The sequence below is a fragment of the Drosophila busckii genome, chromosome 2L (assembly GCF_011750605.1).
Source record: "Drosophila busckii strain San Diego stock center, stock number 13000-0081.31 chromosome 2L, ASM1175060v1, whole genome shotgun sequence".
Taxonomy (NCBI): domain Eukaryota; kingdom Metazoa; phylum Arthropoda; class Insecta; order Diptera; family Drosophilidae; genus Drosophila; species Drosophila busckii.
This window is the reverse complement of record NC_046604.1, coordinates 5933904-5961849: the sequence shown is the minus strand read 5'-3', so window position 1 is coordinate 5961849 and position 27946 is coordinate 5933904. Positions and strand designations below refer to the sequence as shown.

Below are 27946 nucleotides of genomic sequence, written 5' to 3'. Positions count from 1 at the left end.
CATTCAAACCAGCCCAAACAAAATCCAGCCCAACCCAGCCCAAACCCAAAAGCCAAACCAAATAAATGCCCAAGCCAAAGCCATCAAATTCTTTGCCAGTTTTCTATTTATTTATTTCTATTTTTATTTTTTTTTTTGTTGCGCTTTAAGTTTAATTGTCCCACACACAATGCAGCAACTGCCAAAAAAATAAAAATGCGAAATCAATTTTAGCAAATTTTAGCAGCTAAACAGCTTATCCATTGACTGCAGTGTCAAGCAAGAAGATAATATAAAATATATTAATGAACTCGATATAAAGAAAAGCTCGTTAACTTTGCCATAAGCTAAGAAAATCTAATTGAGACTTGTTTATTTTTTAGTGTGCACAAAATTTAAGCAAAAACTATCGAAAATAACTATTAGAAATATTTTTATTATATTTATTTATTTATCAACTGCATAGAATATAAAAATTCAACAAATGTTTGGCTATATATCGCATAAATAAATATCAATAATATTATTTACTATAACAATAACAAAAGCAAAGCTCTTAAGCTTTTTCATAACAGTTGATAGCATAAAATTAGTATGAAAAATATTTAAAGCAACTAATTTAATTTAAATTTGTTTCATACTTTTGCTTTTAGTCCCCAATCTAATTTCATAGTATGCTTGCTTTAGTGTATATTTAATTCGTTGTTTATTTAACAACTGCATTGGATATAGAAATTCCCCAACTGTTTGGCTATATATCGCATAAATAAATTACTTTGCTAGAGAGTACAATAAACAGAGAAAGAGGCAGAGGCAGAGAGCGAGTGCTGGAGCTTTGACTGCCAACCAAGGGGATCTCCGCTTGAAGCTCAGACTTGTCCGGGCAGCCTATATTAACAATAATTCCTTTGTGGCTGGCATCTTGCCAAAAAGTTAGCTCCAGTGGCCCCGCACAGCAGGCGACGAACGTTTTGTGGCCAATTTTGTTGCAACAAGAGGTGGCACTGAATAGGGCGACGTTTTATTCTTAGTTCTCAGTGTTGTTGTTGTTGTTGTTGTTGCCTTTTCATTTTGTGACCCATTGTCAGTTGAAGTTAAATGCGACGCCTGACACAAAAACTGGCAGCAGCAGCGACGGCGACCAAAAGGACAACGCACAAAACTTACGATGGCCAATGGACAATGAGCATTGGACCTGTGCACAACCTCAACAACAATAACAACAAACATCATGTTTGCGTCGCTACGTACACAAAAAATATCCAAAGCGTCGCATTTAAATTGCGCTTTGAAATTGAAAGGGGCGCAGCAGAAAAAAAAAATACAGAAAAACAGTTCAGAAGAAAAGCTGAAACAAAATACGATAATAGTTATTGTTCGATAGTTGTTTATGACATCCTTGTGCAACTAATTCAATTACTGAAAAGCAAGAAGAAGCAGCAAATTTGCTTATGCAAGACATTTGAGGCAGGATTTGATTTTAGAGCAATAAATATGAGAACAAAGCCAGGAAGGGGGAAGTGAGGAATTTAAAAGAATTAATAAGAATTAATATATTTTAAAAATAATGATTGAATTCTAGCTACTTGAATTTCAAATATGTGCAATTCAAGCTAAAAATGTGATCGGAATTTGATTTTAGTTCACATTCATCATATTGAATAAAACAAGGGGGGAAATGTATTAAAAAAAAAATTGAATTGGCAAACGTAGAATTGGGTAAATATTAAGTAAATATTAGAATTTTAAATAACTGAAATTGATATGTGATATAATTAATATAGAATTGTCTCTAAATTAGAAATGTTAATATATTAAACTAAACATAAAAATGCTATATAAAAATGCTATGGAAATCTTATAGAATATGCTGAACACAGATGTTGGCATGGAAGTGTTAAGAAGATTCTTTGGAAATTTGAAACATTAAGAAAAAGTTGAATTTCTACATAATAATAATCGATTTTTATTACATAGACCTAAAAATATCCAAATTTCTTGACGGCAAGCTATTAATTTTAAAATAGAGGCCACTTAATTTTCACATAAACTATTGTGGCTTAAAATGTATAATTTTGTGAGGCTTTGATTTTGATACAATTGGAGAAGTGCCACGCTCCAACTAAGAACTGTAAGTAAATTAAAATGACATATAATTTAAATTGAAATTGCTTTTATAAGACATACGAGACGATCGAAAGGAATAAGAACAATCAATATAGAGAGACATGTAAGGACTATGAATTTGGCGGACGTTGACTGCTATAGACATAATAATAGCCGCCGTGCAAGCGCAGGATAAAATAGGATTGTGGTGTTGTTGTTGATGCTGGTTGTGGTGGCGTCTGGAGCGTCAAGGGCATGGGTTTGCGCAGAACGGAGCTGGAGAGCTTGATGGAGCGATAGAAGAAGGCGGTGAGAAAACTGGCGCTAACGACAAAGGCCAAGAAGAAGCCCAGACAGAAGACACAGTCCTTGTTCACCTGCAGGCACAAACAGCAGGCGGCAGCAAAGTCGTAGAACGTTTGTGCCACACGCCCGGCAAAGTTGCGAGGCGGCGCTGGGGGCGTGGCAAGCGGTGACGAACTGTTGGCGCTTATGGTTATGATGTGATGCGTGCGCTCACAGGGCGGCAGCTCCAGTGTGACTTGTTGTTGTTGCAACTGCTGCGGAGGTGCGCTGCGTTTTGTGCGCAGCGGCAAAGTCTGTGTGGCAAGCTCATGTTGCGGCTGTTGGTCGAGCAGCTGCAGTGCTTGCTCCGTTTGATTTGCATTCAGCAGCACTTGCTCCTCTATGTTCTCCAGATTGCGCGTATAACGATCGAGCAGACATAAGATGCGTTGCAAGCGTTGATCAACTGCAGCGCGTCTGGGCGGCGGCGACGCCTCCAGCTCAGTCCCACTATCCGTTTGACTTGCCGGCAATATGCTCTCCAGCAGCTCACTCAACAGCTCTCGAATCTCCAGCAGCGGCTCCGTTGAGCTGCTAGGCAACTCCAAATTGCTTAGCACTTCATCCACTGCGGTCTCGCCCACTGGCGCATCCGCCAGCTGCACTACAAGCGCCTTTTGTTGTTTATCAGCATCGTCATCAGGCATTGTTAATTTTGCTTAAATGTTTATAAAAAAAAAATTGGTTTTTATTTCAATGCTAAATACGTTTACAGCTCTGACATTTTCAAATTAAAAATAAAAATGTTTCCATTGCTTCAACTGGCTTTACACTTTTTTTTCTCCAAAATTTTTGTAATTAGCCGAATTCATGGCATTCAGGGATATACAAACAGCAATTATTATTGATACGCTAATCAGAGAATTAGTACACCAAGTCATTGATCGGCAGCAACAACGCTCTGGTCCCTGTCAAAAGCTCTTTGATATACTTGGCATACAGCCCTATAGCGAGGAAGAGGCTTATGCCAATGCTAACGATGAGCTAAATGACAGTGAGCCACAGCTAAAGAAATCACCAGACGAATGTTGCAGTCATTGGCATAGTTGGTTGGCTCAAGCTCTAGCAGCGGGTGATGTTCTGCTTCTTACTTCTTTTCAGTAGAAAAGACAGCTTCATCTAATCCAACAACTTACAGATAGCTCCGACGATGAATTCGTCGTTTATGGTCGCAAACAACTTGAAAACACCAGCGTCCAAACGGAACAGCCGCGTATGCGTCGACGAATTCCGCGCGGAGTTGTTACCCCTGGAGATCATGAGCTCCTAAATCCTGCACCTTGTGAATTGACACGACAAACGATATTCATCGATGCTGTGAATGTGCCAACGCCATCTATAGCCCAACGACCGCCATTGGCAGATCGCTTCTGCTATCTGCTAACCGATTTCGCCTCAGCTCTTTACTGTAGTCTCGCTATCATGTGTTGCTGTACTCCAAGTATGTTCCGCTAAATAGATAAATTTCATAGTTATTGACAGTATAAATATAATTGACAATAATATCCACTTAGTATCGTGTCTTGCATTTAATTAATAAGTGAACCGGCTTGGAGAAATAGGAAAGAGTTCGCTGCATATTCCGATGAAAGAACACTCAAGAACACTCTTAATATTGCAATTAAATTATTTGTATACATTTGTAACTCCTTTGGGGAACTTTGGAATATTTCGATAGAAGAATTACTGGCTAATGTTTTATTGAATAATCAAGAACACTTTCAATGAATTTGTAAACATTTTTAAGACAAACTTTGCTGAACATTGTGAATATTTATTTAAAAGAATTCTTTACCAATGATTAATAAAAAACACTCTTAATATTGCAATAAAATAAGTTGTCTTTAATCACAATAATTGCACTTCACATCGATAAGAAGCCCTCATTCAATTTACAGTTCATCTATCTTGCAGTGGTAACATTGCCACACCTCGGCTAATCTTCTTCGGTGCCATGTTGTTCTCCAGAAATGTGTAGTAGTGCGAAATAATTAAATATAGACACCATAGACATAACCCCACAAATAGCACATAGGTAAAATTTTCGCCCATCATATAGACGCCGGCTTTAATGGTGTTCAATAAATCGGTGCAAACTTTCCACAAACGCTGATGCAGTGGCGCCCTCTGCAGTGCCGATGATGAACTAACTGATTCTACTTCAATATGCAGTGTACGTTGTTCGGGTAGCTCAGGCTTTTGCTCAGCTTTGTCGTCCTTCTTCGGTTTGGGCAAAAAAGCATCCTTTGGTATTGCTTCCTTTTTGTATATTGCGCTCCAGGATGTTTGGCAGCTCATATCGCAGGTGATTTTTGGTATTGGTGCAACCAAGAGAGTGGCTTCCGAAATTTGCATGCGATTTAAACTGAGCGTTGTTTTCACCATGTCGCTGCTATCGGCTGTAAAAAATAGCAGAGTATAACAGATTGATATGACAGTTTTAATGACAGTAAAATGGATTGCATGTGAAATAGTAATGAAATATATGTAACTTTAGTGATTATTAATGCAGAATAACAGTTTTTACAGTATAAAAGCCGTTAATAGTATAATAGTTATTATATTTATAATAGTTATAATAGTTATTAAAATACGTTCAGTATAAACAGATAAATGGCTTGCATATAAAATATTAAAGAATTATTATTAAATTTAGTGCTTGTTAATTTAGTATAACAGTTTCGAATTACAGCAACGTCTAACAGTTATTAGAATACAAAAGTGTATACAAATTGTAGAACAAAGAAGCTTTATGTACAACAGTTGTTATACAATATTATAACCAGAAGTTAAACTGTCATAATATCTCCCTCTCTTTCACTCTAACTTACACTCGGCTTGCATGTGAGCCGTTGTAAACGTTTCCGATTGAGTTCGCATTAGTTTCGGCAGCGGCTTCATTTGCGCCTGCTCGACCTCCATCATCTTGGAGTACTCCTCGAACAGCGTGAGCAGCTCAACAAAACGATCCGTAATCTGTTTGTGACTCACTTGCACCTCAGCCAAGAACCTTGTGCTATTTATCGAAGGACCTGGCTCCACATTCCAGCCAATGTTCGTGGTGATGGGCACGTTGTCATCTTCCAGTTGTAGGAACACTGCTCTGTCGCAATCATTCTCAGTCTGGTTGAGTGTGGGCATTTCCAAGGATGTGCTCAATTTGGTTAAATAAATGACGTAACATATATAAAAACTTTGGGCTTGTTTGCCTGCTATTCCTATTTGTCGTTTAGGTTAGGTGCAGAGTTTGAATTTTCAAGTGTACTCCAATTTTTTTCTCTATTTATTTCGTTTCGACTATGTGATTTCAAAAATTTCGTTGTCCGGCTACTGTGCGGTCAGGCTTAACCCCTTAGTCAGCATAGTGGATAATTTTTGCGCTAAATTAAGCAATTTTCCATGTCGTCTGGGGCCAATGGTCAGCCGGACACTTGTCTCTCTTTCTCTCTCTCTCTTTCTCACTCTAGGCACTCTAATATGACAATTATAACGGTCTAGTGCACTAATATTATTTTGCATACCAGTAAATGCATTTCAGGAAAAAGGGCCAACGTTAAGGGTTAGAGCTGTGCAAATTCAATGGCTGCATAGCTCATGTGTCTAAGGACTAACAAATGTTAAATTATATATTCTAATTAGCGCGCTAAAGTTGGATGCAGCCAACTTGCTGATACACTTTGACTAGCAAACATGTTTGTTGTTGCTTAAATTTTGTTTGCAGACCTTAGCTGTAAACTTGTTTAATAAACTCAGTTTTATTTGCTAATCAGGAATATATATACAGCCGCTAGCCTAAAGCATTCGGCTTATTTGTACTTTAAATGAATGCGATTTAAATATAGTTATAGGCAATAGCGATAACACATAAAAATAGAGCATAGCAACAAATTTAATTAGTAAAAAAAATTTGCTAGACTAAACATTTGTTAAAAAGAAAGAAGAAATTCGGCTGTCCAGCGATCACGTGGGACGTGCGCACAGCTCCAGCCTCAGTTGTCAACTAAACTCGCCCTCGCTAAGCTTGTGCCCTAGCTAAGGCCAAAGCTCACACATACAGCGATGCAAATCGTGTGACTCAGCAGCGATGCTCAGCCGAAGCGCTCTCTCTACAATGAGTTGTAAACTGAACTCACCCTCGCTAAGCGGTCGCCTAGCTTAGATCGAAGCTCACACATACAACGATGCAAATGGTGTGACTTGCATAAGCAGCGCTGCTCAGCCGAAGCGCTCTCTCTACAACGATAGCTAGGACGCTGCCTTGCCTTATCGCTAAAGCAGCGCTGCTGAGCGTGTGAAATCGAGAGAGAGAGAGAGAGAGAGAGAGAGCAGGCAGATAAGACATAACGGAAGATCTCTTTGACTATAAAGAGCAAAGGTGACGTGATCTACTTGACTAAGAAAAACTGACAACTGGCAACTGCTCTCATTTATTTGTCCGCCACTGTATATTTGGAGATGTCTGCTTCTTTCTTTTCCTCTTCTTATAAAAATGTCAGTAATTAAAATGTAATTAAATATATTGAACAGCTCGCTTAATGCTTAAAGCGCATAATAAATTTTTAACTCAATTTTTGTTGTTAAGCTCACATAAAATAATGTTATTAAGCTATGCTAAAAATTAATTAAATTTCGATTGCTAAGCTCACGTGCTCTATATAGTACATGCGAGTTGTTGTTTTTGCTGAGCAATTTGTGTGTTTACGACACCTGCCCTTAAAACTGGCAATGGACATTGGTCCCAGCAGCAGCTGACGGCGGCATCTTCTGGCTTTTTGTCCATTGATATTATTTAAAAGGCTTAAGTGCGCCAAAGATTTATATTTGTTAGCCATTGGCAAAATCTGCACACAGACAGCAGCAGCAGCAACAACAAAAAGATAAAAGAACATTTTATTGATTTTCTGCATGTGTGTGTGTTTGTGTGTGTGTGTGAGGATGCCAGAGCCCTGGAGCTGGACAGCGTCATGGCTCAAAAACCTGGCAACAAAACGCCTGCGCCTCATATGAAAACATACAACGTCACTTGATTGGCGCTTGTATGTGAGTGTATGTATGTGTGCGTGTATTTGTGTGTGTGTGTGGGGAGGTGCTGAAGCAGAACAACGTGAGCTCTGCCCTCACCTTGTTGACTTGGCTTCCAACTTTGAAATGCGTTTAAAATTGTAAATTACACATTTGTTGCATATCCTGTTCAGCGCTCGATTGAATTTTTGATTGACAAATTATGAAATCGAATTGGAGAGCATTAAATTGCATTCTATGTTTATTAAAATTAATTTGTTGACAGCGTTGATGCGAATCTCTAACTTGGGTGTATAAACAGCTAACAAAAACTGTTGAAAATACTATTTTAGCCGCAAGCTCTGGGCTGCTGCTGCTGCTGCCTTGACTAAGTTAATTTATGAGGTGTTACTGATTATACTAGGGAGCGCACATAAATATAACTGGGGGGACGCTGCTCGTTGCTCTCGGAGTGGGCGGCGCTTAGCTGTGCCAAAAAATTCTTTTGCCCCAGCAGCAGCAGCAGCATATAAATATTATTTGTTTAGATATGGAGAAGAGTATGTATATTTTTTGGCTTAATGCTTGTTTGTTTCCTATTACGCTGGACTCTAGCATCGTTTATCATTGCCTGCTGCAATTCTATCTCTACCAACTCTTTAGCTCTCCCCTTAGCTCTCCCATAAGCGGATGCTAGCAGAAAGTTTTGCAACTTGAGCGCCCAGCATGCATTCAATTAAGCTATGGCACGATTTGGTATTTTTATCATGGCCATCATCATTATTGCCATAATTTGGCAATGCATTGGCGTTTGCAGATTGTGTGTCTCTGTCTCGGGGTGTGAGTCAGCTCAGCAGTGACGACCCCTACACTAGATTATGATAAATCTACACTGCATTAAATTATACTCAAATTTTATGTGTTTTTGTTTTCTTTCGTTGTCTTCGAATTCTTGCGTAATATGCAATTGATAAATTTGCATATTATTTGGGGTTGTGCTGATTCCAACGCTTACTTTGTGGTTATTATTACTTTTTAAAGCAATTTTTGTAACTTACACTTTGGCATTTCTTATAAAAAATAGATGGTATCAAATGCTCGTTTTATACACTTTGAGCAAATGGAAAGGGTATCATTAGCTTATATAAGCAAGTAAGCGTAGTCGATTAAAACTTGTGCCGTCTGTATGAGCAACAAGAGCTCAGCGACTAGAAGAGCTAGAGCAAATAAATTTGGCATGTAGTTACTGTTAATCGTGTAGCAGCACCCTTTGACTTTACTTTGTGTAATTTGCAATCCACTCAGCCGAAAATCGGAGAGATTTGGCTTCAAAACAAATCTTTAACGAACAAATTTCAAAAAAATCATAAAAAAGCTTCAACATGTTCTCGACTGCTGCCAAAAGTCAAAGTGTATCAAAAAGTTGTAATTCATTTATTTCAAATTGTTCTTTTGCAAAGTAATTACTAACTAAAATCATAAACAAAAGCTGTAATTTATATATGTAGGCATTTAATTTTGTACTTCAGCATGCTAGTCTAGAAATCCTAAAGTCCTTTTCACCCTATGCCAAAGTTTTAACGTAAGCGCATGCATATTTAATGGATGTGTTATGTTTGTGCAGCGCTGGTGCTCGTAAGGATATTTTTACTCCATGCTGTCAGCATTTTAGTGGGAGCTTTTCATAATATTTAAACAGCTAGCACTATATTTAGATAAGTTTTTCAAGTGTTGACTTTGTGTCGCACCCAAGACAAATTCCATCTAATTTCTTACACTTGTGTGTACATTAGACTGACTTGCAAACATACACGCATGGCATGCACATGTGCTGGTGTTGGTGTTGGTGTTTGTGGGTGGGCTGAGTGGGTGGTGCATGTCACAATCGCTTACACCTGCCAGGAGTCTTCAAAACATTGTCAAAGCGCTTGCCACTTGTCTAGAAGGAAGTACAGACAAGTCAGGCAGCTAGCTAAGTGAAATATCCGCCAGTTGGCCTCACTTTTCTTTTTTGCTTTAAGCCAATAAATTGAGTTGAGCTTAGCTGAGTTGCCAGGCAATCAGTAGCCAGCCAGCCTAGGCTAGGCTAGTCCTAGTCCTAGCTGGCCACTTGGGCGTCTTTTGCACTTGCCGCAGCTTTGCTTAGTTGACATTTAATGGCATTTGACACTATAGACGCCTTGGTCCTGTGCTGTCCTGTCCGCAAGACAAAGCAAAAACACACACAGCAGGTGCGCAAAAATTGTTAAAGGAAAATAGAAAAAAAAAGTTCATTCGGTACGCATTGTCGTTCCATAATGGAAATATGGCTAGCAAAAAAAAAAAACAGAAAACAAAAAATCAATAGCAACGCATTCGGAGACAACAGTCTGAGCGAGCAGCACTCGCCCTAATGAAGTTGTGAGAGTGCAGCTGGGGGTAACTGTAAGAAAAACATTCATGCACTTAATGCTCCTGCTTGCTTAACTTTATTTGATGTCCTTGCGACGCTTTGCTATTTGTTTTCTACGACAATTGTTGTTGTTCTTGTTCTTGTTGTTCCCTTTGCTTGTTTACAAATGAACGCAGTTTACGCAGCAATCCCCGCAATTGTTAGTTTTGGTATGCACAGCAAAAAACAAAAAACAAAAACAAATAAAAACTAAGCATAAGCTTAGATCTACACATGAGCAAAAAGGATACTTGCTAAATAAATACAAATATTCATATAAAAAGTTTTTAATTTAATTGAAACTGAAACTAAAGCTTGATTGTTTGCAACTAATGAAAATAAATTAAAATTAACAACAAATATTACTGCTCAAAATAAATGTATGTAAAATAGTTAAATCATTAAATATGTAAAAGACTTAATTCATTTTGGAATTAAGTTCATCTACAGATTTTTGAATACTGAATTTAAATTAATTTCTTTCATAAATTCGATTTGAATTTTTATTTTTAATTATTCACTTGATAAAATTTAAACTGAATTCATTCTTTGAAACAGTGCTCCAGATATAATATATATCTGATATATAATATAATATAATTATAAATATATATTTGATATATATTTTGATTATATCTTCTTTTCAATATAAGCAATATTTACTATACTTGCATAGAATTAAATTAGAATAAAATTACTAAAGTGTTATTTTTTACATTTGTGTCAAATTAGATATTTTAGCTACTATTTTAACAAATAATAAATAGTATTTATCTGGAAAATAAATAATTTTAAATAATTATTGAGAATTCATTTATTTTCATCATCAAATGGAAAGCAGCAGAAATCTTTATGAACTCAAATCGCATCTCATAAGTTTCGAAGCTGCTGCTACTTTTTGCTCAGTGTACCGCTGCTCTGATGACCACTTGCACGCACAAAACCCAGCAGCGCCCACTTGACTGCAGTCTGCTTAATGCATTTAGCAATACTTCAGTGTCATATAAAAGGCCATAGTCCTGGCATCCTTGGCAGACATTTTTGCTTACTTTACGGTCAAATTACAGCTGTAAGAGCATATATATATAAATTTTTTGTATGCGTGTGATATAAATATATATATGCATGTGTGTGTGTTGCCAGCAGGCGAGCATAATGTCCTGAAGGCTTTCCACGTTGCATGTATTTTTAATTAATTGCATGCCCCGAGTTAAGTCAAGTCAGCTTAACTCAACTCAACTCGAGTCGATTTTACCCCGAACCGAGTTGAGCCTCACCTACTATAGCTAAGTGGGTTGTTGGGTGGGTGGGCTATAGTCTGCAAAATATGTGCATACATATCTATAAATTAATATGTGCATGTTTGTATACCGTCTGAATTTTTATGCTAATAGAGAGTTTAATGAACCTAAGAGAAAACCAAAAAAAAACTTAAACTGCAAAAGCTGCAAATCGCTTTATAAAAAATCATATAAATTGCATAAAGTAACTTGATTGAAATAAAAAGTTATGCGTGGCATACTTTAGTCGTTCAGTTTATGTGGCACGTTGCAGCTTGACCGCAGCCCAATGCTGCCTGCCCCAACATCACCGCAGTCGCAACATCATTTGCGGTTAATTGTAATTAAAGCTCAGTGGTTTGCTTCAACGCACACGTGGCTCCCACTCAAACAATCTTTTCCACTTACGTCATAAGCAAAGTAAATATTTTGAAACGATTACACACACACACAAATTCATAGCCCTAAATTTGTAGTTACTACAAGTCAAGTCAATTGAACCCTAAGCCATGCCAGAGACGACGGAACGAAATACAAGCTATGGCCAGAGGCGTAACAGCTCCCAGCTCTCGACCAGAACTTTGGTCAACAGACGTGCGACGGGTCCACGCCAAGCCACAGACTTTACCAGTGTGCAGAATCTCAAACTCAAAGCTGGCGATATGCGTATGGCGCGCATGCAAGTTAGTCTAACCAAGCTGCGACTGGAAATGGAGCAGTCCAATAAGCTCATCGAGCAAATGTGCCAGGAGGCGCAGTTGGATCTGAAGTCGTACAGCAAGCCAAAGCAGTAGTTGCTTCTATATCACAATTTTATGCATGTCTTGTCTTATAAAAATCTTGAAAAAAAAAGCGATTGTGTATTATTTGGCAGCTTTCCAACACTGTAGCTACAACTATATAATTTATATTAACTGTATTGTATTTATGTCTTTATTTCTTGCAGCGGCGCAAAGTTTGAGTACAAATAGACTTTGCAAGAAGTCAACCAACCCACCAACAACAACAACACACCACAAACAACAATTAACAGGCAGGAAGAGAGTGAAACAGGTAGGCTGCACTCATATGTTAATAATTTGCTCACTTTGCTACATGTGCGCGGCAATATAGAAAGGACTAAGGGGTGATGGCTTGATTTAAATTAAAAATTTATTGCATACTTTTTTGCGCGCACGGCTATTGCATGCATATATGTATGTATGCTGTGTATGTGTATGTGTAAAAATTAAATTGATGTGCGCCTAGGGCGAACAACCCAACATGACATGCCATGAACTCCAATTTAAACCATCAGCCAACACCAGGCCCGGGCTATGAGGTTTTCCACATGGAAACTTTAGGGATTTAGCGAAAGGGAGGGACTGAGTCGGCGGGTGCGGGGGTGGTGGCACTTCAGTAAGCGTTTTGATTACGCGCGTGTTTTTCGCGTGCAACCAAATTAGCGCAGCTGTAATTAAGTAAATTTTTCCTTTTATTTTTATAGCAAAAAATGTATAAATAAAAATGGAAGCTCTGTAAAGCGTTTTAAATGTCAACAGTTTGCATATAAAACAATATTGCCAAGCATGCAATATTACTATGGCGTAGTCTATAATTTATTCTTAAAAGAAAATGCAATATGCTCGAGTGTAATATTTCATGTTAAACATGCAGTAAGCGTTCATGTTGTAATGAAAATCGAAAGAAATAAAGAAAATGCGATTGTAGTATTAGGTTACAATGTCAGATGTAAGCGATAAGCAAAGCCCAAAGTATTTTTCAAATAACAGCCATGACTCAACATTCTAAACTTTATTTATTTGCGTATATAGTGTCCCCAGGCTCTGCAATAAAATAACTTGCGTTGATTGAAATAATATTGCACATGAGCTATAAAATAAACTGAAGGCACATAGCTTGGTGCATCGCTAGCATCTATTTTAAAGCCATTTATGCGATAATTTGTATTCTGCAAATATAATAGATATATAAGTCGATATATATTTTTTTCGCTGTTATACAACCTTGAGAAATGGACACTTGAGCGGAAAATTCGAGTATTGTCGTATTTGGGTGAACATAAAGTTCACAATTTGTTTACTTCTAAGCATTTGAAGGATATCACAAAAGTTCACATCTGCCGAAAAATTTGTCCAAACTTGTGTGGCCAACAGCTTTGCAGCAACGTCTAAGTGTACTTGTAGATTCGGTGTATCCTCAGTCATATTAAAAACTGCATACATAGCATTTTCACCGGATTTTGTGCGATTTAAATAACAATTAATTTGCACGAAATCTGGACGTTGGCTTGCGCACTTTGTTTTGCTGAAAGTAAACTTGGGCTATCGTATTTTTTATTTTAATAAACTTTAATATCTAAAAAAAAAAAACTCACTTTTGCTGCCCATGACACACAAACTGTTGATAATATTATTAAAAAACTAAGCACGTTCATAATAAGCTAATTGTTTATTTTAGCTTGTTGAAAACTATTGCTATACAGGTTTTGCATTTGAAAGTAAATTTATTACTAAATATAAAATGCTATGACTGCATATAAATTAATGTGTCCAAAAAATAATCGAAATAGCAACAAAGCGAATTAAATATCTTAATGAACTAGAACTGCTGCGTTTATTTAAATTGCAGTTTATTATTTATCAATATGTTAATTGCCAGTAAAACAATTATTATTCAAAAATAAAATTTTAAAAGGACATTAATGGGGAAAGTTTAAAACACATCGTAGATCGTTATTAGAGTAGCACAATAATCAAGTAATCGATCCGTTATCGCTGATTCAATTAAGCTGAGCCAGAGATTCGAGCATTCAATTTTCTTTCATGCTAAATATATATTTAAAATATTTACACTTTCCGACAATCAGTGCCATATAATGTATTCAAGTTGAATTCTGAATAAAAACTATGTCAAGCCAAGCTTGAACTTATAAATAAATCCCATGAATCCCTGGCGGCTAGTATAAAATATAATTTCATATATTCTACATCTTTATTGAACGTTAACTCTGAATAGAGTAATGTATCGCCGATAGATGAACGATTTATATAATAATTTATTTAAAGCAAGTCTGGCTTAAGACTCAAGCACTCTATAGTTGCAAAATGTAGTTGAAGCTTTGTCAAAAATGCAAATATAAAGCTTAAATATTACAATTATTATTAAAACTTACTTTGTCTATTAAAATTCTAGAATATATAATCTGTTGTCTGAGCTGAATTTTTAATAACTTTAATGGCTCAATTAAAACATTATTATAAATATAAAATAAAAACAAAAAATTCGTTCATTAATGCAAAATTTTGAATGAAAGATATCAAAATGAAATAAATTCAAGCATTAAATATTCGATAAAAAATATATTTATTTGTGTATAATCTTATGCAATGCCCAACACCACACACAATATTGTAGCAAATATACAAATTTCGTATATAGATCACTAGGCTTGTTTCAGTTCCCCATTAACTGTAATAGCTGCAAACATACGCTGATTGGTAATCAAAGTTGTATTAGATCTGAAAGCTATTGATAGAAAATATTTTGGCATGACTTTTGGATCAATAGTTAAACCATTTTCATAATAGCGCTGATTCTGTAAAGATAAGTCTTAGATAATTCTATTAGACAATAGTTCAGTTTGAATATAATACCTTCTTAAATGGACATTCTAATGGAAAATTGCCAACTCGTCTTAGCTGCATAACGATCATTTTAACAATATAATCATCATGTTGTGCTTGCAGAATCGAACAGTAATCGATATTATATTGTACATAGGTTATCCATTTCTTATTTTGAAGTAAATCAATCTTGAACATACCAGTCACATTGGTAACATCTTCTGTAAAGGACATTTCGCCAAAAACTCCATCGTAACCATGAACAGTTTTATTTATATGACAGTTGATAGTCAGTAGCTCAGGCCAGTAATTGTGGCATTGATTTTTAGTAAGGAGCAATTGCATCTGACCAAGAAACGCACTCTGAACAATTAATTCGCAAAAATGGCGTATAAAATAGTTACCTTTGATCCGAGTGTAAGCAATATATAACTAAAGAGCAGACTTGTGAACAGTGTAGACATTTTTATAGTATGCCGAAAAGAAAGGTTTATTAAAATTTTATTCTTTACACAGCTTTAATTTCGGGAACTCTCTAACTAACACTGATTGATGCTTCATGCTTGTATACAACATTTTGTCCAAATACAAAACGATTTTAAAATACTCGCTTGATCAAACCATTTTACAAGCTTTTACTGACTAATAAAACCAGTTGAATGCGCTTATAATATTTATAAAAACCAGACGACTTAGAGCTTAATTACTAAATAAAAAAAATGTTCAGCCATGCAGAAGCAGCTAATAGCTTTTGTATATACGTTCATTAAGCCCATGTTAATAAGATTAATGTTATCCTTTGTTTGTAGCCAAGTTTTAAAATTGTTTATTATTGAATTTAGTTTGCACCGACACCAACAACAAAGTTTTAAGAATGTATTGTATTTAGCTGCGCTTTATTAAGCCCTCAAGCTTAAAAGTTGACAATTTACGTTGATTAAAAATGTAAACGGATTGCGATCGAAAAGTCAGCTGAGGCATATAACTGGGTAATATTTTTTTTGCTACTGCAAAGTCATGTACATAATATTTTCGATTCTGAAAAGTAATAAATACTAATGTATTGAAATTACTCGCGAGTCCTATGCTTACCTTTTTGAAAGGACATTTTAATGGTAAATTACCAAGACGTCTAAGCTGCTCGCCCAAAAAGCGTGTAACAAAATCCTTTTGTATCATTTCCAATATTTCGCAGTAGTCAATGTCATTTTTATAATAGTTTACCCAGTGATTATTATGAAAAAAGTCAATGTACAGCATCCCATGTAAAGTCGTTAAGTCTTCGGTAGTATTGAATTCCACGCTAATGCCATCTTCGCTCTCTGCAGTTGTATTCAAATAACAATTGATGTTGAGCAGCTTGGACCAATGATTCCGGCACTCAAACTTTTCAAGTTGCACCTTGACCTTTTGCTAACAAACAATTGATAACCTAATATGATTCGATTAACAAATTTGCTCGTTTGCTTACCTTTGCACCTAGTGTAAGTGGTAGACAACCATACAGCAATATTATTTGCAGGACAGTTATCATTTTATTGAAATAAAGTTACGGATGATCGCTCTGTCACCTTCTGCTCCGAACCTTCACAAACTAGTGCAAAACATTATTGTTTTGTATTATTATTTTATTTTAACAATCATTAAAGCATGCAGCTAACTCGACCATATACATAGATAGATATCTTAGCTTATGTAATTGTTTAAACAATAACCAATGCCAGCATGTTTTAGCTTTCTAATGACAAATTTGAAACGTAGAAAGCAAATGGCTTAATATCGTTTTATTGCTCCCAAAGCTGTTACATGCATCATTTTCTTTTCTTTGTGAAAAACAACTACTTGCACCTTAAAGTCCATTGTAGGAAAATATGAGGGTATGTATTTAGGAACTAGTGTTATGCCATCTGCTCGATAGTGCTTATTCTAAAAAGCAAAGAACGTAATTAAATTAAACAATAGGTCTTATCTACTAGACCTACCTCTAGAATCGGACAATCTATAGGCAGATTTCCAACGCGACGCAACTCGGCAAATACCATTTGCACAATATAAAAGCTATGAACTTGTTTCAATCCAGAACATCCTTCTATATTAGTTTTAAAATAGTTTGCCCAGGTCTTATAACGCAGCACATCCATTCTAATCTCAATGGGTAACCAAGTAAGGTTTTCGCTCGCAGTGAACTCCAACATCAACAAATCACTGGTGTTATTTGAGTGAGTTATAGTGCAATTAGCATCAAACACATTAGCCTGATAAAGTAAACAGTCAAAACTAGTAAACTTCAGTTTTAAGTTGTTCTGCAATCAAACGAAATTCTTATAATTATTATCGAATTATTTAAATGCAACACTTTTTAATATCAACATACATGTTTTGCTCCATGTGCGATCAGCGTACATAAGAATAAGAACATGACAACCATAGTTTTCAATGTATTATCTAGCATTGTAAATTTAACCGTAATTCATGAAATTGAATGAATGGAAACTTCTGAACTAACTGCAACTTTATTGTAACCCTTTTAATTCCAAATGTTTCAATGATGCAGAACGAAAAAAAAATGTTTTTAATTTGTTTATATTTAATTGCTTTATTAAGCCTAAAAAGATTAAAAATCACTCAAACGTAAAATTGTTATATTTCAAAGTGCTACAAAATAAATGTAATACTTTATATGTTATATTCATTCGATCTTCCGATCGCACATACATAACCAAATTCGTGTATATTTTCTCGTATAGTCTCCAATATAATTTTGCTCATACAGACAGACTGGACTGTCTAATCGACTTATTTTTATTAGGAATCAATGTACTAAATATAAAAACATCGTTTTATTTATCTTTCAATGGTGTTATTATGTAAGCTAAGTTTTATATTCGTTTTAGTTCACCGAGAACTTGTATTCGCCCAAATCTCTGTTCCTTGTAAGTATATGCAAATTTTGCTCTAAAGTTAAGTGTACGCAAATAGTTTGGAATATATTTTGCATTCAGAGTTATGCCATTTATTACAGAGCGCTTGTTCTGAAACGATGATAAATAGAAAACTTTGCATCAATTTTATCATTCATACATACCTTTTCAAAAGGACACTCTATCGGAAAATTACCAACGCGCCGCACTTCGGTAAAAACCATTTGTACTAAATAATTTCTGTGAATTTCTTGCAATGCAGCACAGATTTCTATATTGTGTCTTAAGAAATTGGTCCATTTCTTAGAACGCAAAATATCTATTTGAATATCTATGAGTACATGAGAAATATCTTCGTACGCAATTCCCTCGAAAAACAAAGAGTCACTGGACAAGTTTTTGTGATTTACAGAGCAATTAACTAGAAATAAATCTGGCCGATAGGTTATACAGTCAAAACTCTTGAACTTGAGTTGTAACGTATTCTGCAGTTAAGTATAAATATATAATTTTGAATGAGCTATGTTTGGAACAAACTTACTTTTGCTCCCTGAGCGATGTGCAAGCGAACAAATTGAGACACTACTGCCAAAATGTACCAGGTCTTTATTTTCATATCGATAGACAGAAATTTTAACTCCACTAACTTGAATGCTATTCTATTCCATTCTGAACCAGAACTATTAAAAATCTAAACAGTTTTAAATAATATAAAAGCTGTAGTAAATGTATAAACCAAATCACAAAGCACTCATACGTAAAATTGGTTTGTTTAAAATTCCTTCAAAAAAAATGTTATACTCAATATGTTATCTTCATGGCGATCTTCAGATCGCAAATCCGATCTGCTTAAAAGCACACACATACTTACATTTATGTCTTTTGTTACTAGTATTTATATTACGAAGGAATATATGTTAGGAATGGTATATAAATAGTTATTCATTTATCTTTTAATAAATAATATAGATTCTCTAAGAAACTTAGTTTTGTATTCGTTTTAGTTCACCGAGAACTTGTATTCGTCCAAATCTCTGTTCCTCGTAGGTATGTGCCAATTTTACTCTAAAGCCAAATGCAGGCATATAGTTTGGAATATATTTTGCATTCAGAGTTATGCCATTTAATAAATAGCGCTTGTTCTGAAACGATAATAAATAAACAACTTTGCATTAATTTTATCATTCATACATACCTTTTCAAAAGGACACTCTATCGGAAAATTACCAACGCGCCGCACTTCGGTAAAAACCATTTGTACTAAATAATTTCTGTGAATTTCTTGCAATGCAGCACAGATTTCTATATTGTGTCTTAAGAAATTGGTCCATTTCTTAGAACGCAAAATATCTATTTGAATATCTATGAGTACATGTGAAATATCTTCGTACGCAATTCCCTCGAAAAGCAAAGAGTCACTGGACAAGTTTTTGTGATTTACAGAGCAATTAAGTATAAATAAATCTGGCCGATAGATTATGCAGTCAAAACTCTTGAACTTGAGTTGTAACGTATTCTGCAGTTAAGTATAAATATATAATTTTGAATGAGCTATGTTTGGTACAAACTTACTTTTGCTCCCTGAGCGATCAGCAAGCGAACAAATTGGGACACTACTGCCAAAATGTACCAGGTCTTTATTTTCATATCGATAAATAGAAATTTAAACTGCACTAACTTGAATGCTATTCTATTCCATTCTGAAGCGGAGCTAATAAAAAACTAAACTGTATATGATTTAAAAGCTGCAGTAAATAATATAAAAACAAAGTGGACAGTTAAGTTGAGCGCTGTCAACTATTTAATACACTTTGACTAGTGCATCGCAGCAAACACACACATGCACTCACAAACACATACACACAAACAGCTAACGCGTCACAGCTCGTTTCGCTGTAGCGTCAGAGCGACGGCGCCGCTGCGTCGGCAGACGTTTTGTAAGGCGCGTCCAGCACGTGCACATCCCGCAGTCTATATTAAAATTGAATGTGAATAATTCTAAAGTTATTGACCGATCGTTGAAACTTGCACAATCGGTCGAAACATGAGACAGGCAATTTTATGATTTATTTCAGATTTTTAGAGATTTTTCTACTGCCCTTATATATCGTTTTTTTCGATTGCGGGGGAGGGGAGAAATAAAAAAAATAAAATAAAAGCGTTCGGGTTGGATATAGGAGCACCTATATACGAAATTTGGTTGCCTAGCTCTTTAGTTGCTGAGAAACAGTTGCTCAAAAATTCAGACGGACAGACGGACAGCACGGACAGACGGACAGACGGACATGCCTATATCGACTCACCTCGTCGAGCTGATCAAGAATATATATACTTTAGGGGGTCTGCCACGTCCTTCTCCCTGTTACATACATTTTGAGCAACTTCATAATACCCCTTTTTCCATTTTACAAAAATGTCAAAGTGTATAAAAAGTCACAAAGCACTCATACGTAAAATTTTTTGATTATAAGTGATACAAAATAATAGAGATATTATATTTAAATTATACGTTTACCTCCAGTATAGATATCTCACGTATTGGTTTTTGTTAAGGAGGCGCCACTTACAGAGCAGATCCTTGCCAAAGACCGAAAAGAAAACCCAAGGGTTCTTCTATTGAGTGCGACTCTCTGACCCTGAACTCACTCAATGTCATTCTCTCCAACGTTTGTGAACTGAACTGGTTTAAATTAAACTAAACGAATTTTGCAGAGTATTTGTTTTATTGTTTATTGACAACCCTGCCATGTATCATTGTCTTAAGTATCATTTTGTTTTGTACGTAAAAGCTACTGCCAAGTAAAAATTTACACTGTGGCACATAACTAGGAAAGTCCAACTCATTTAAATGCCATTTGGTCAGCGTGTAGTTAAAATGCTGTAAAATATTGTTTGACACATTCTTCTATGTAAATATTTTAATTTAAATACCCACCGATATTAAGGGACATCTAGGATTGCCTTTAAGATTTTTTGTCAGAGCTTGCTGCAACATTCTATACAATCGATTTTTATGTACAGTTTCTAAAAATTTACACGCATCTAGATGCACATTGATCAGACGCACTGTTTGTTTATTTGCCTTTGTCAATTCGAAAATCGTCGTAACCATTAACTGCTCGACATTGCGCTTGAGTAACATATTACAATTTATAAAGCTACGATTGCTCTTTTGCAACAATTTGCAGTTGAATTCCTCGAATATATCCGCTGCATATGTCCTGACAAAATGATTATCGAGCACAAATCGAAAATTGCGCTCAGCCGCTTGAGCATAAACCATATTACTGAGAATAACTAGAGACCAGAGCAAAGTATTCATGATAAACGTTGAACTTGTAATGAAATTTAAATTGAAAACAGTTTCAGCTTTCATGGTTGATGGAAAGCCAATCAAACCATAGGCTAAAAAAGTTATTAAAATGATTAAATATTATCTAGATTTGTCTATTTATAGTCTATATTACACAACAATAATGAAGCCAACAGTTAATTAGCTAAAAATCAGTTCGATTTTTTTATAAATTGATCCTCTTTCTGATTCTTAATCATTTAAGTTCAGATGAAGCTGGAATATTAACTTTGCTATCGAATTATTTGAATTTATTAAATTTGAATAATAAAAAATATTTTTAAAATATTTGCCGACATGATGAACGATATTATCGTCTCCTATCATTTCCTTATTGCAAATTGACAATTTTTCTTGAAGAAATAAAAGTTACAATAAGAAACGTTGCAACAGTCTTTTTTTTTTGTCAGAATAAATGTGTTTACCACTGTAGAATGTGCTCTCTTTAAGCTCTCACATTACTCATCGTTGGCAGATATAGATTTATTTATAATTTTTATTGCGACATTTATCAAAAGTTGTCTTTTTATTCTTTTAACAGCTCGAACTGTTCAATTATTGGGCTTGATCAGATCGATAAAAGTTTGTGCATTCACCTGTATACTTTATATATATATACATATTACTCATTTCCGAGGCGTGACTGCTTAACATTTCTATGAACTCGGGATCCTCAGTTTGCATTGTAAAGTTGACTATATAAAATCTAAATTTATATTCGGCATGTGTCGCCGTCAAGCAGAATAAATAAAAAAGATAAAACGAAGCGCACATTGCAACGTGTGAGCTTAGCTATTTATTCTTTTTATTCGAATGCCAATTACTATATAATTGCTATGAATAAATTATAGATCTATATCTAACGAATAAACTTAGACCCAATAGCTTTGCATACTTATATAAATTATTTGGGCTTGTGAACGACGCCAGCATTGAAGAAAAATTTAGCGCTCAATTGTTGAAAAAAGTAAACTTCACCAACACCACGAATTTTACACTCGGGCACATAGCTGGGAAAGTCTTTCTCGTCTATAAACAAATTGTTCAGCGTGTAATTGAAGAACTGAAATAAATTTAAATAAAAATCAGACAATATGCAATTTTTTGAGTTGACAGCTGAATTGCTGAAGTTGATGTCAACATTACTTACCGGCTTGAAGGGACATTTGAGACTACCAGACAAATGTTTGCTGAGCGTGTTTTTTAGAATGTTGAAAAGCAAATTCTTATTAATCTTTTCCAAAAAGTCACAAGCATTGGTGCGCACATTAATTAGACGCACTGTGCGATTGTTGGGTTTTATTAAATCCACTGTAAGCTTTATGTCCATGTCGGTTATGATGCGTTTTAGAATTAGCTGTGTGCTTAGATAGCTGCGATTATTTAATTGCATTACTCGACTAGTTAATGTTTGTATTAATTCTTCGTTTTTATTTTGTGTTGTAAAGTGTTCGATATAAAATCGAAATTTACATTCCGCTTGTGTTTCAACAATAAGACCGAGCAATAAATATTGCAATAAGCGTGACATAACTAAAGCTCACAGCAATGTGCACTAAATGTTACGCTAAAATAATGAGCAGCATTAACTGCAATCTGCGCTTTAATCTATAATCAAAATTAGTAAGCTAATTAGGCATAAAATTGCAGAAATTTATTGCATTAAAGAACTCTTTAATAATTATATGTGATGAATTCAATGTTTGGCAACAACTCTGCCTACAAACGAAAGTCGCAATACCATTTTATCATCGACAAAAATGTTGGTTATAGCTTTGAGATGACTCTCTGGAAAATATGTAGGAAAATCCATTTCGTTCAAATACCAATTAGTTAGCGTATAATTGAATTTCTGCAATCAAGCCAAAGGTTAAACTAATGCAATAATATTTAAGACAAATTGCTTAAACTTACGGCTATAACAGGACATTCCAGATTTCCATGTATGCGCTTGCTTAGTCCCTTGGCTAATACGTCTAAAAAGCGATGTTCTTGCATGGATGTAAAAAATTTGCAACCATCAAAGCGCAGACTATAAACTAGCATAGGCTTGGAATTCTTTCTCAACATATGCAGACTAGTCTGCACGTCATATTGTTTAACATTACGTTGTACTATTAAGTAACCACTAACTACAGTACGATTCTGCCATTGTCTAAGTCCAAAAACACTCTCCTTAACATAATTTGCATCCTTGAATTTTGTGCTAAAATCGTCGTAAGCAAATTTATAATTACGCGTTGTCATTTCAACGAACAAAAATAGTCCCAGTAGCGTTGATAAAAAAACTAAACTCGTCATAACGAAGCTGCAACACTAAATGATTTCCAGCTAGCGCTCTATTGGTTAATTAGTAAATGCATAATTTGGTTTTAATGAGCTTCACATTTATTCATTGCTAATTATTTTATTATTTAATAATGCACAAATAATTGTATTGCAATAATTGATTTTCACTGTATAATCAATTTAGCTGTTTCCCAAGTGGGAATAATACGTCCCGTAAAATACATGTGAGCAATGCGTCGAGTCCTATGCTGATAGTCCACACGCATATAGAAAATCGATTCAGGCAACAAATCGGATAACAAAGAATCGTCGACAAAGAAGCGATTAAGCGTATAATTGAAATGCTAAGAAAATCAAAATAGATAACTGTAACAGTTTATCGATTAATTAGCATTAACTTACGGCTTTAAGTGGACATAGTGGAGCTACATTTAAAAATGTCACATATTTGTTGTAAAACTGCTTCATATATTTGTTGCGATTGGTATTGTTGAGATATGCGCACATTTCAAATTGTTTATCGATTAAACGCACTGGTGGCCAATCGGGACGTGTGATATTCATCGAAGCAAACAAACGTATTTCGTTAAGTGCTCGACTGAACGAAACATAGCCTGACATATAGCTACGATTGCCCTCCTGCTGCACTTCGCTGTTCGACGAAATGATTAACTTGCGATCGTAGACAACAAAATCAAATTTCTCAACGCGTATCACATATTCGGCCATGCAACAACAAATGGCAATTACTAATATTAAGCTAGAGCTAAATTGCAGCAGCTCCATTGCTAGAGTTCTCACTTTGACTAAAACTGACAAACTGATTGTTTCAGCAAGCTGTATGTTATGTTAACTGAATTCAGTTAATGTATTTTTAATAACACTAGTAAGCTAATAATGTTATTCAATATATGTATATATGTTTGCTCCACTGTGCCAAGTGAAATGAAAATGTTGCACATATGAGAAAGATTGAGCTGAGAGTAGACGGCTAAGTACATATGAAAAAAATGGAAAAAACGCAAGCTAAGGATGTCAACAGAAATGTTAATAACACCAGCAACATCTTTGTTGTTGTTGCTGCTGCTGTTGCTAACGCTTTGTGCCACGTCTACGTATTTTACGCCAAGTGCTTGCAACGCCCGTCTGCTTGCCACAAAGCAACGTTGAGCTTCGTGCCGTGCTTTATGGCTAAGCCAAGTGATGAAAAAAACAGTGGCCATAAAAGCTGCCGCTGCTGCTGCTGCTGCTGCAACAACAGCAACGACCTGTCAAAAGTAAAGTAAAGCAACGCCAGTTGAGTGTAGTTCAAACATCACACCTATATAGAGCGTCTGGGAATCTGGAGAGGCCTGCAGATATAGATACCAGCCCAGTCAACCAGCCAGCCAGCAGCCAACAAAGCTACTGTTGGAGCATATTATGTAAACATTTGCGTGCTTCTTTTTCTTATTTGTAGACAGAGACGTGTGCAGCAGTTGCACATTGCAGATGCAACATCAAACAGAAAATAGCAGTAAAAAACACTTGCACCTCACAAATTGTGAGTGAATTTCCATAACAAACTCCATGACACGCGTTGTCGCTGCGCTTCAAGAGTTATTGAAACTTTTTTTGTTGGCCAACCGCAATATATTCTCTCTCTCTCTCTCTTTCCCTCTCTCTCTCTGGCATTTGGACACACTACCCAGTGCGTCATCTGATTTTTTATTAGCAAAGCCAACGGGGCATATGAAACAGTTTACATGAGACAAGTTTATAAAACACTTGATCACGTACTTTTCAAATAAATATTCGGCCAATTGCTTGTGCTTTGGAATTGCAAAACTCAGTGCAAACAAAAATAAATTTATAAATAACATAATATTCATGCATATCGTTTGATTTGGGTATAAAAATGTGAGTGCAACCAACTTTGATATATACTTTATGGCTATGCTAAGTGATGAAAAATTCGGAGCATTAAATACTTTTCAAAAATAATTAAGACAGTCTGAAAAATACAAAATATTAAAATACGCTTCGATTTAAAGCAAATGTGAGTGCGACCAACTAAAAAAAAAATTTTTTAAATTTTTGAATTAAAGATTTTTAACATATAAGAAGAATATATTTTGTAAATTGCTTTACAATTCCAAAAAATAAAACTATGAGTGCAACCGACTTTGAAACATACTTTAAAACTTTTTCCTAGACTTTTTTAATGAAGCTTTTTACAAAGGTGAAAAACTAAGAAAAATCAAGACGCTTAGATATTAGACATAAGAATGAATCTGAGCGCTTACTAAATACTTTAAAATCTTTTCTGAATTGACTTTGTAATAGTTAAAAAAAAATTGAAGAAATGATATACAGCCTCTGCTTCAATAAATAACAGCTGTATGTGAATTTGAATTTAATGTTCATTGCCAATTAGTTACTAAGTAAAATCTCTTGCCTACCCCCTCAAATAAACAACAGCTGTGTGTTAATGTTTAATGCACATTTGAATGCAATTTTCATTGATGATTAGTTAGCAGTTGCTGCGGTCTCGATAAAGAAGTGCAATTATGGGCGGCAGAAGAGTACGGGGGCGTGGAAATAATTCTGAACTCTGAGGCGTGGGTGAGAGCGCGTGAGGCTCATTGCATATGCAAATTGCAGCCGATTGGTTTCATATTATGCAATTAATAATTCAAAAGCAAATGCATGTCAATCAATGTAGCCAAAGCAAGAAGCAAAGCCAAACGATAACGTTGGATAAAGAGCAAGAGAGAGATAGAGAGAGAGAGAGAGAACAAATAAAATATGAGTGGCACAGGTGCAAGTTGGACGTTGGGTGTTGTGGGTGTTGTGGGTGTTGTGGGTGTAGGGCAGACTCTCTAATTATAGTTGAAGACTCGCTCCCACTGCCGCTCGCTCTTTTGCTGGGGCTGCCTATTAACTGGAATCAATAATTTTACTGTCGGCCAATTTGGCTGTGCGCTGGACCAAGCTAATGGTTGCAACTGCAACTTTTTTAATTTTGCCTTGTTTTGTTTAGTTCAACAAGCAATTTGTGATTTTTAATAGACGTCAAGCAAATGTTTATTAGCTACGAAGCTGTAGCTATCTCGCTCTAGCTCTTTTTGTTTAAATATTCATGTTTTTAGCACTATATACAGTTGTATTGCATGTTGCTGCTTGTCCCTCACCCACGCTCGTTAAAAATCACTTAAAATTCCATCATCATAAATTTGTCAAAAAAAAAAAAATGAAGAGGAGAATCTCTTGTTGTTTTTGCACTACGTTGGCTTCAACAACGTGTTAGCCATTGATGTTGTCTACCTGCCACAAAACCAACACAAACACCCACCCACCCAACCCCTTTTTGTTGCAGTCCCCCAGTTGGATTAGTTACGGCATCTGGTTTAATTTACTTTATGGTTTTCTTGCTGTTAAATTAGTTTTGTGGCAGTCATGAATCTCAATATACAAATTGTTGGCCTTACCACAAGAATTTCAAATTAGACACTTTTTGTCTACAACGTTTACAACAAGCAAACAAACAAAATACTTTACTTTGTATCAACAAAAGAATCTTAAGGTCAGCACGTGCTTAGGAAGTTGTTAAATGCATCTAAAAATTGTTTGTTTGGCTAATTAAACAAACTTATATTGCCCTATTTATTTTAATTACGCATGCAAGCGAATTGTAAAAAAAATATTACTGAATTTTCCATTTTACTTGTTTATAAACACACAAGGGAAATTATATTATATAGCTTGCATTCCACAATGATGATGTTGATTAAGAATTTTTGAAGGTCAAGTGAATTTGATAGATTGTTTATATTACAGAATTTTTGGTTAAGCGAGAAATTTCGGTTCAAGTAAAATAAATGCAATAGGCGCAAGAGACAATGAGAGAGACACAGAGAGAGAGAGAGATAGAATTAAATAACATTTTAGTTATAATATTATTAATTAACACAGGTCATCAACTGAACTTGTTTATTAATTATGAATTTGTCTTACAATTAATTAATAAACTATACAAACTTCATCAGTAGCTTAGCTTAGTAGTTACATTATATTTATATTTCTTTATTACCATTATTAAATTTAAAATATAGATTTTATGAGATTTTTAGTTTAGATTTTATTTATTCAATTAAGTCAAACTGAATTAAAGACTTTGCTTATTCATCTGTTGAGTTTATTAACTTAAAGTTTATCAAATTAAATCACATGAATGATTGAAAAGATTTACTAAATTAAATAATGAAACAAGAACTGCTTACTGAAGCGTTCATAAGCGAATTAATAAGTGGAACTAGTGAAGCAAATAATTTGTTAACTTATAAATCAAAAATGAACTGACTGAACTCATGTTGTTGGCCCAATCTATTGACTCAAGACTTTAAGCTTTTAAGACTTTTTAGCTCTCATGCATATTTTAGAATTGTCATTTATTTTAAATGTCAATACAAATTGGGAGCGAGCTTAGAAAGTATTTGATTTATATTGCTGATATTTGTCAAATAAATTAAATTTTAAATTTACAGCACTTGCAAACCTGTTAATTGAAACAAAAACAAGTTAGAGCCAACGGCTCTGGCATATGTTGAAATTTGTAAAACTTGAAGCTGAAATGA

The 27946-nt window shown here is 35.1% G+C and overlaps 7 protein-coding genes across 8 annotated transcripts in view; 3 read left to right on the top strand and 4 right to left on the bottom strand.

Moving 5' to 3' along the window:
- LOC108608091 overlaps positions 1 to 27946 on the top strand; it is a 45066-nt gene that overhangs the window by 3054 nt on the left and 14066 nt on the right. Inside the window, exon 2 of the mRNA XM_033294977.1 lies at positions 12089 to 12195. The gene's annotated coding sequence lies outside the window, so the exon portion shown is untranslated. The remainder of the gene's footprint in view (positions 1 to 12088; positions 12196 to 27946) is intronic.
- On the bottom strand, positions 2136 to 3122 carry LOC108602994. The gene has a single exon (XM_017991391.2). It carries the CDS (start codon positions 3075 to 3077, stop codon positions 2217 to 2219), a length of 861 nt encoding a protein of 286 aa, XP_017846880.2. The 5' UTR covers positions 3078 to 3122; the 3' UTR covers positions 2136 to 2216.
- Positions 3175 to 4200, top strand: LOC108600101. 2 transcript variants are annotated; one of them, XM_017987473.2, is made up of 3 exons: positions 3175 to 3502; positions 3569 to 3871; positions 3945 to 4200. In XM_017987473.2, exons 1-3 carry the CDS (start codon positions 3241 to 3243, stop codon positions 3965 to 3967), a joined length of 588 nt encoding a protein of 195 aa, XP_017842962.2. In that variant the 5' UTR covers positions 3175 to 3240; the 3' UTR covers positions 3968 to 4200. The 2 variants fall into 2 exon arrangements, with proteins under 2 accessions (XP_017842962.2, XP_033150869.1); XM_033294978.1 differs by lacking the exon at positions 3945 to 4200 and having other exon boundaries at positions 3176 to 3502; positions 3569 to 3933.
- LOC108600095 lies at positions 4260 to 5719 on the bottom strand. The gene is made up of 2 exons (XM_017987461.2): positions 5262 to 5719; positions 4260 to 4829 (listed from the first exon to the last, which is right to left on the bottom strand). Exons 1-2 carry the CDS (start codon positions 5569 to 5571, stop codon positions 4330 to 4332), a joined length of 810 nt encoding a protein of 269 aa, XP_017842950.1. The 5' UTR covers positions 5572 to 5719; the 3' UTR covers positions 4260 to 4329.
- LOC108605304 lies at positions 11551 to 11985 on the top strand. Its single transcript, XM_017994973.2, has one exon. The coding sequence runs from the start codon at positions 11652 to 11654 to the stop codon at positions 11934 to 11936; it is 285 nt and encodes a 94-aa protein (XP_017850462.1). The 5' UTR covers positions 11551 to 11651; the 3' UTR covers positions 11937 to 11985.
- On the bottom strand, positions 21946 to 22971 carry LOC108607689 (CG33645). The gene is made up of 3 exons (XM_017998668.2): positions 22956 to 22971; positions 22192 to 22463; positions 21946 to 22104 (listed from the first exon to the last, which is right to left on the bottom strand). Exons 1-3 carry the CDS (start codon positions 22969 to 22971, stop codon positions 21946 to 21948), a joined length of 447 nt encoding a protein of 148 aa, XP_017854157.2.
- Positions 23495 to 24116, bottom strand: LOC108607687. Its single transcript, XM_017998653.1, has 2 exons — positions 23733 to 24116; positions 23495 to 23674 (listed from the first exon to the last, which is right to left on the bottom strand). The coding sequence occupies exons 1-2, from the start codon at positions 24114 to 24116 to the stop codon at positions 23495 to 23497; spliced, it is 564 nt and encodes a 187-aa protein (XP_017854142.1).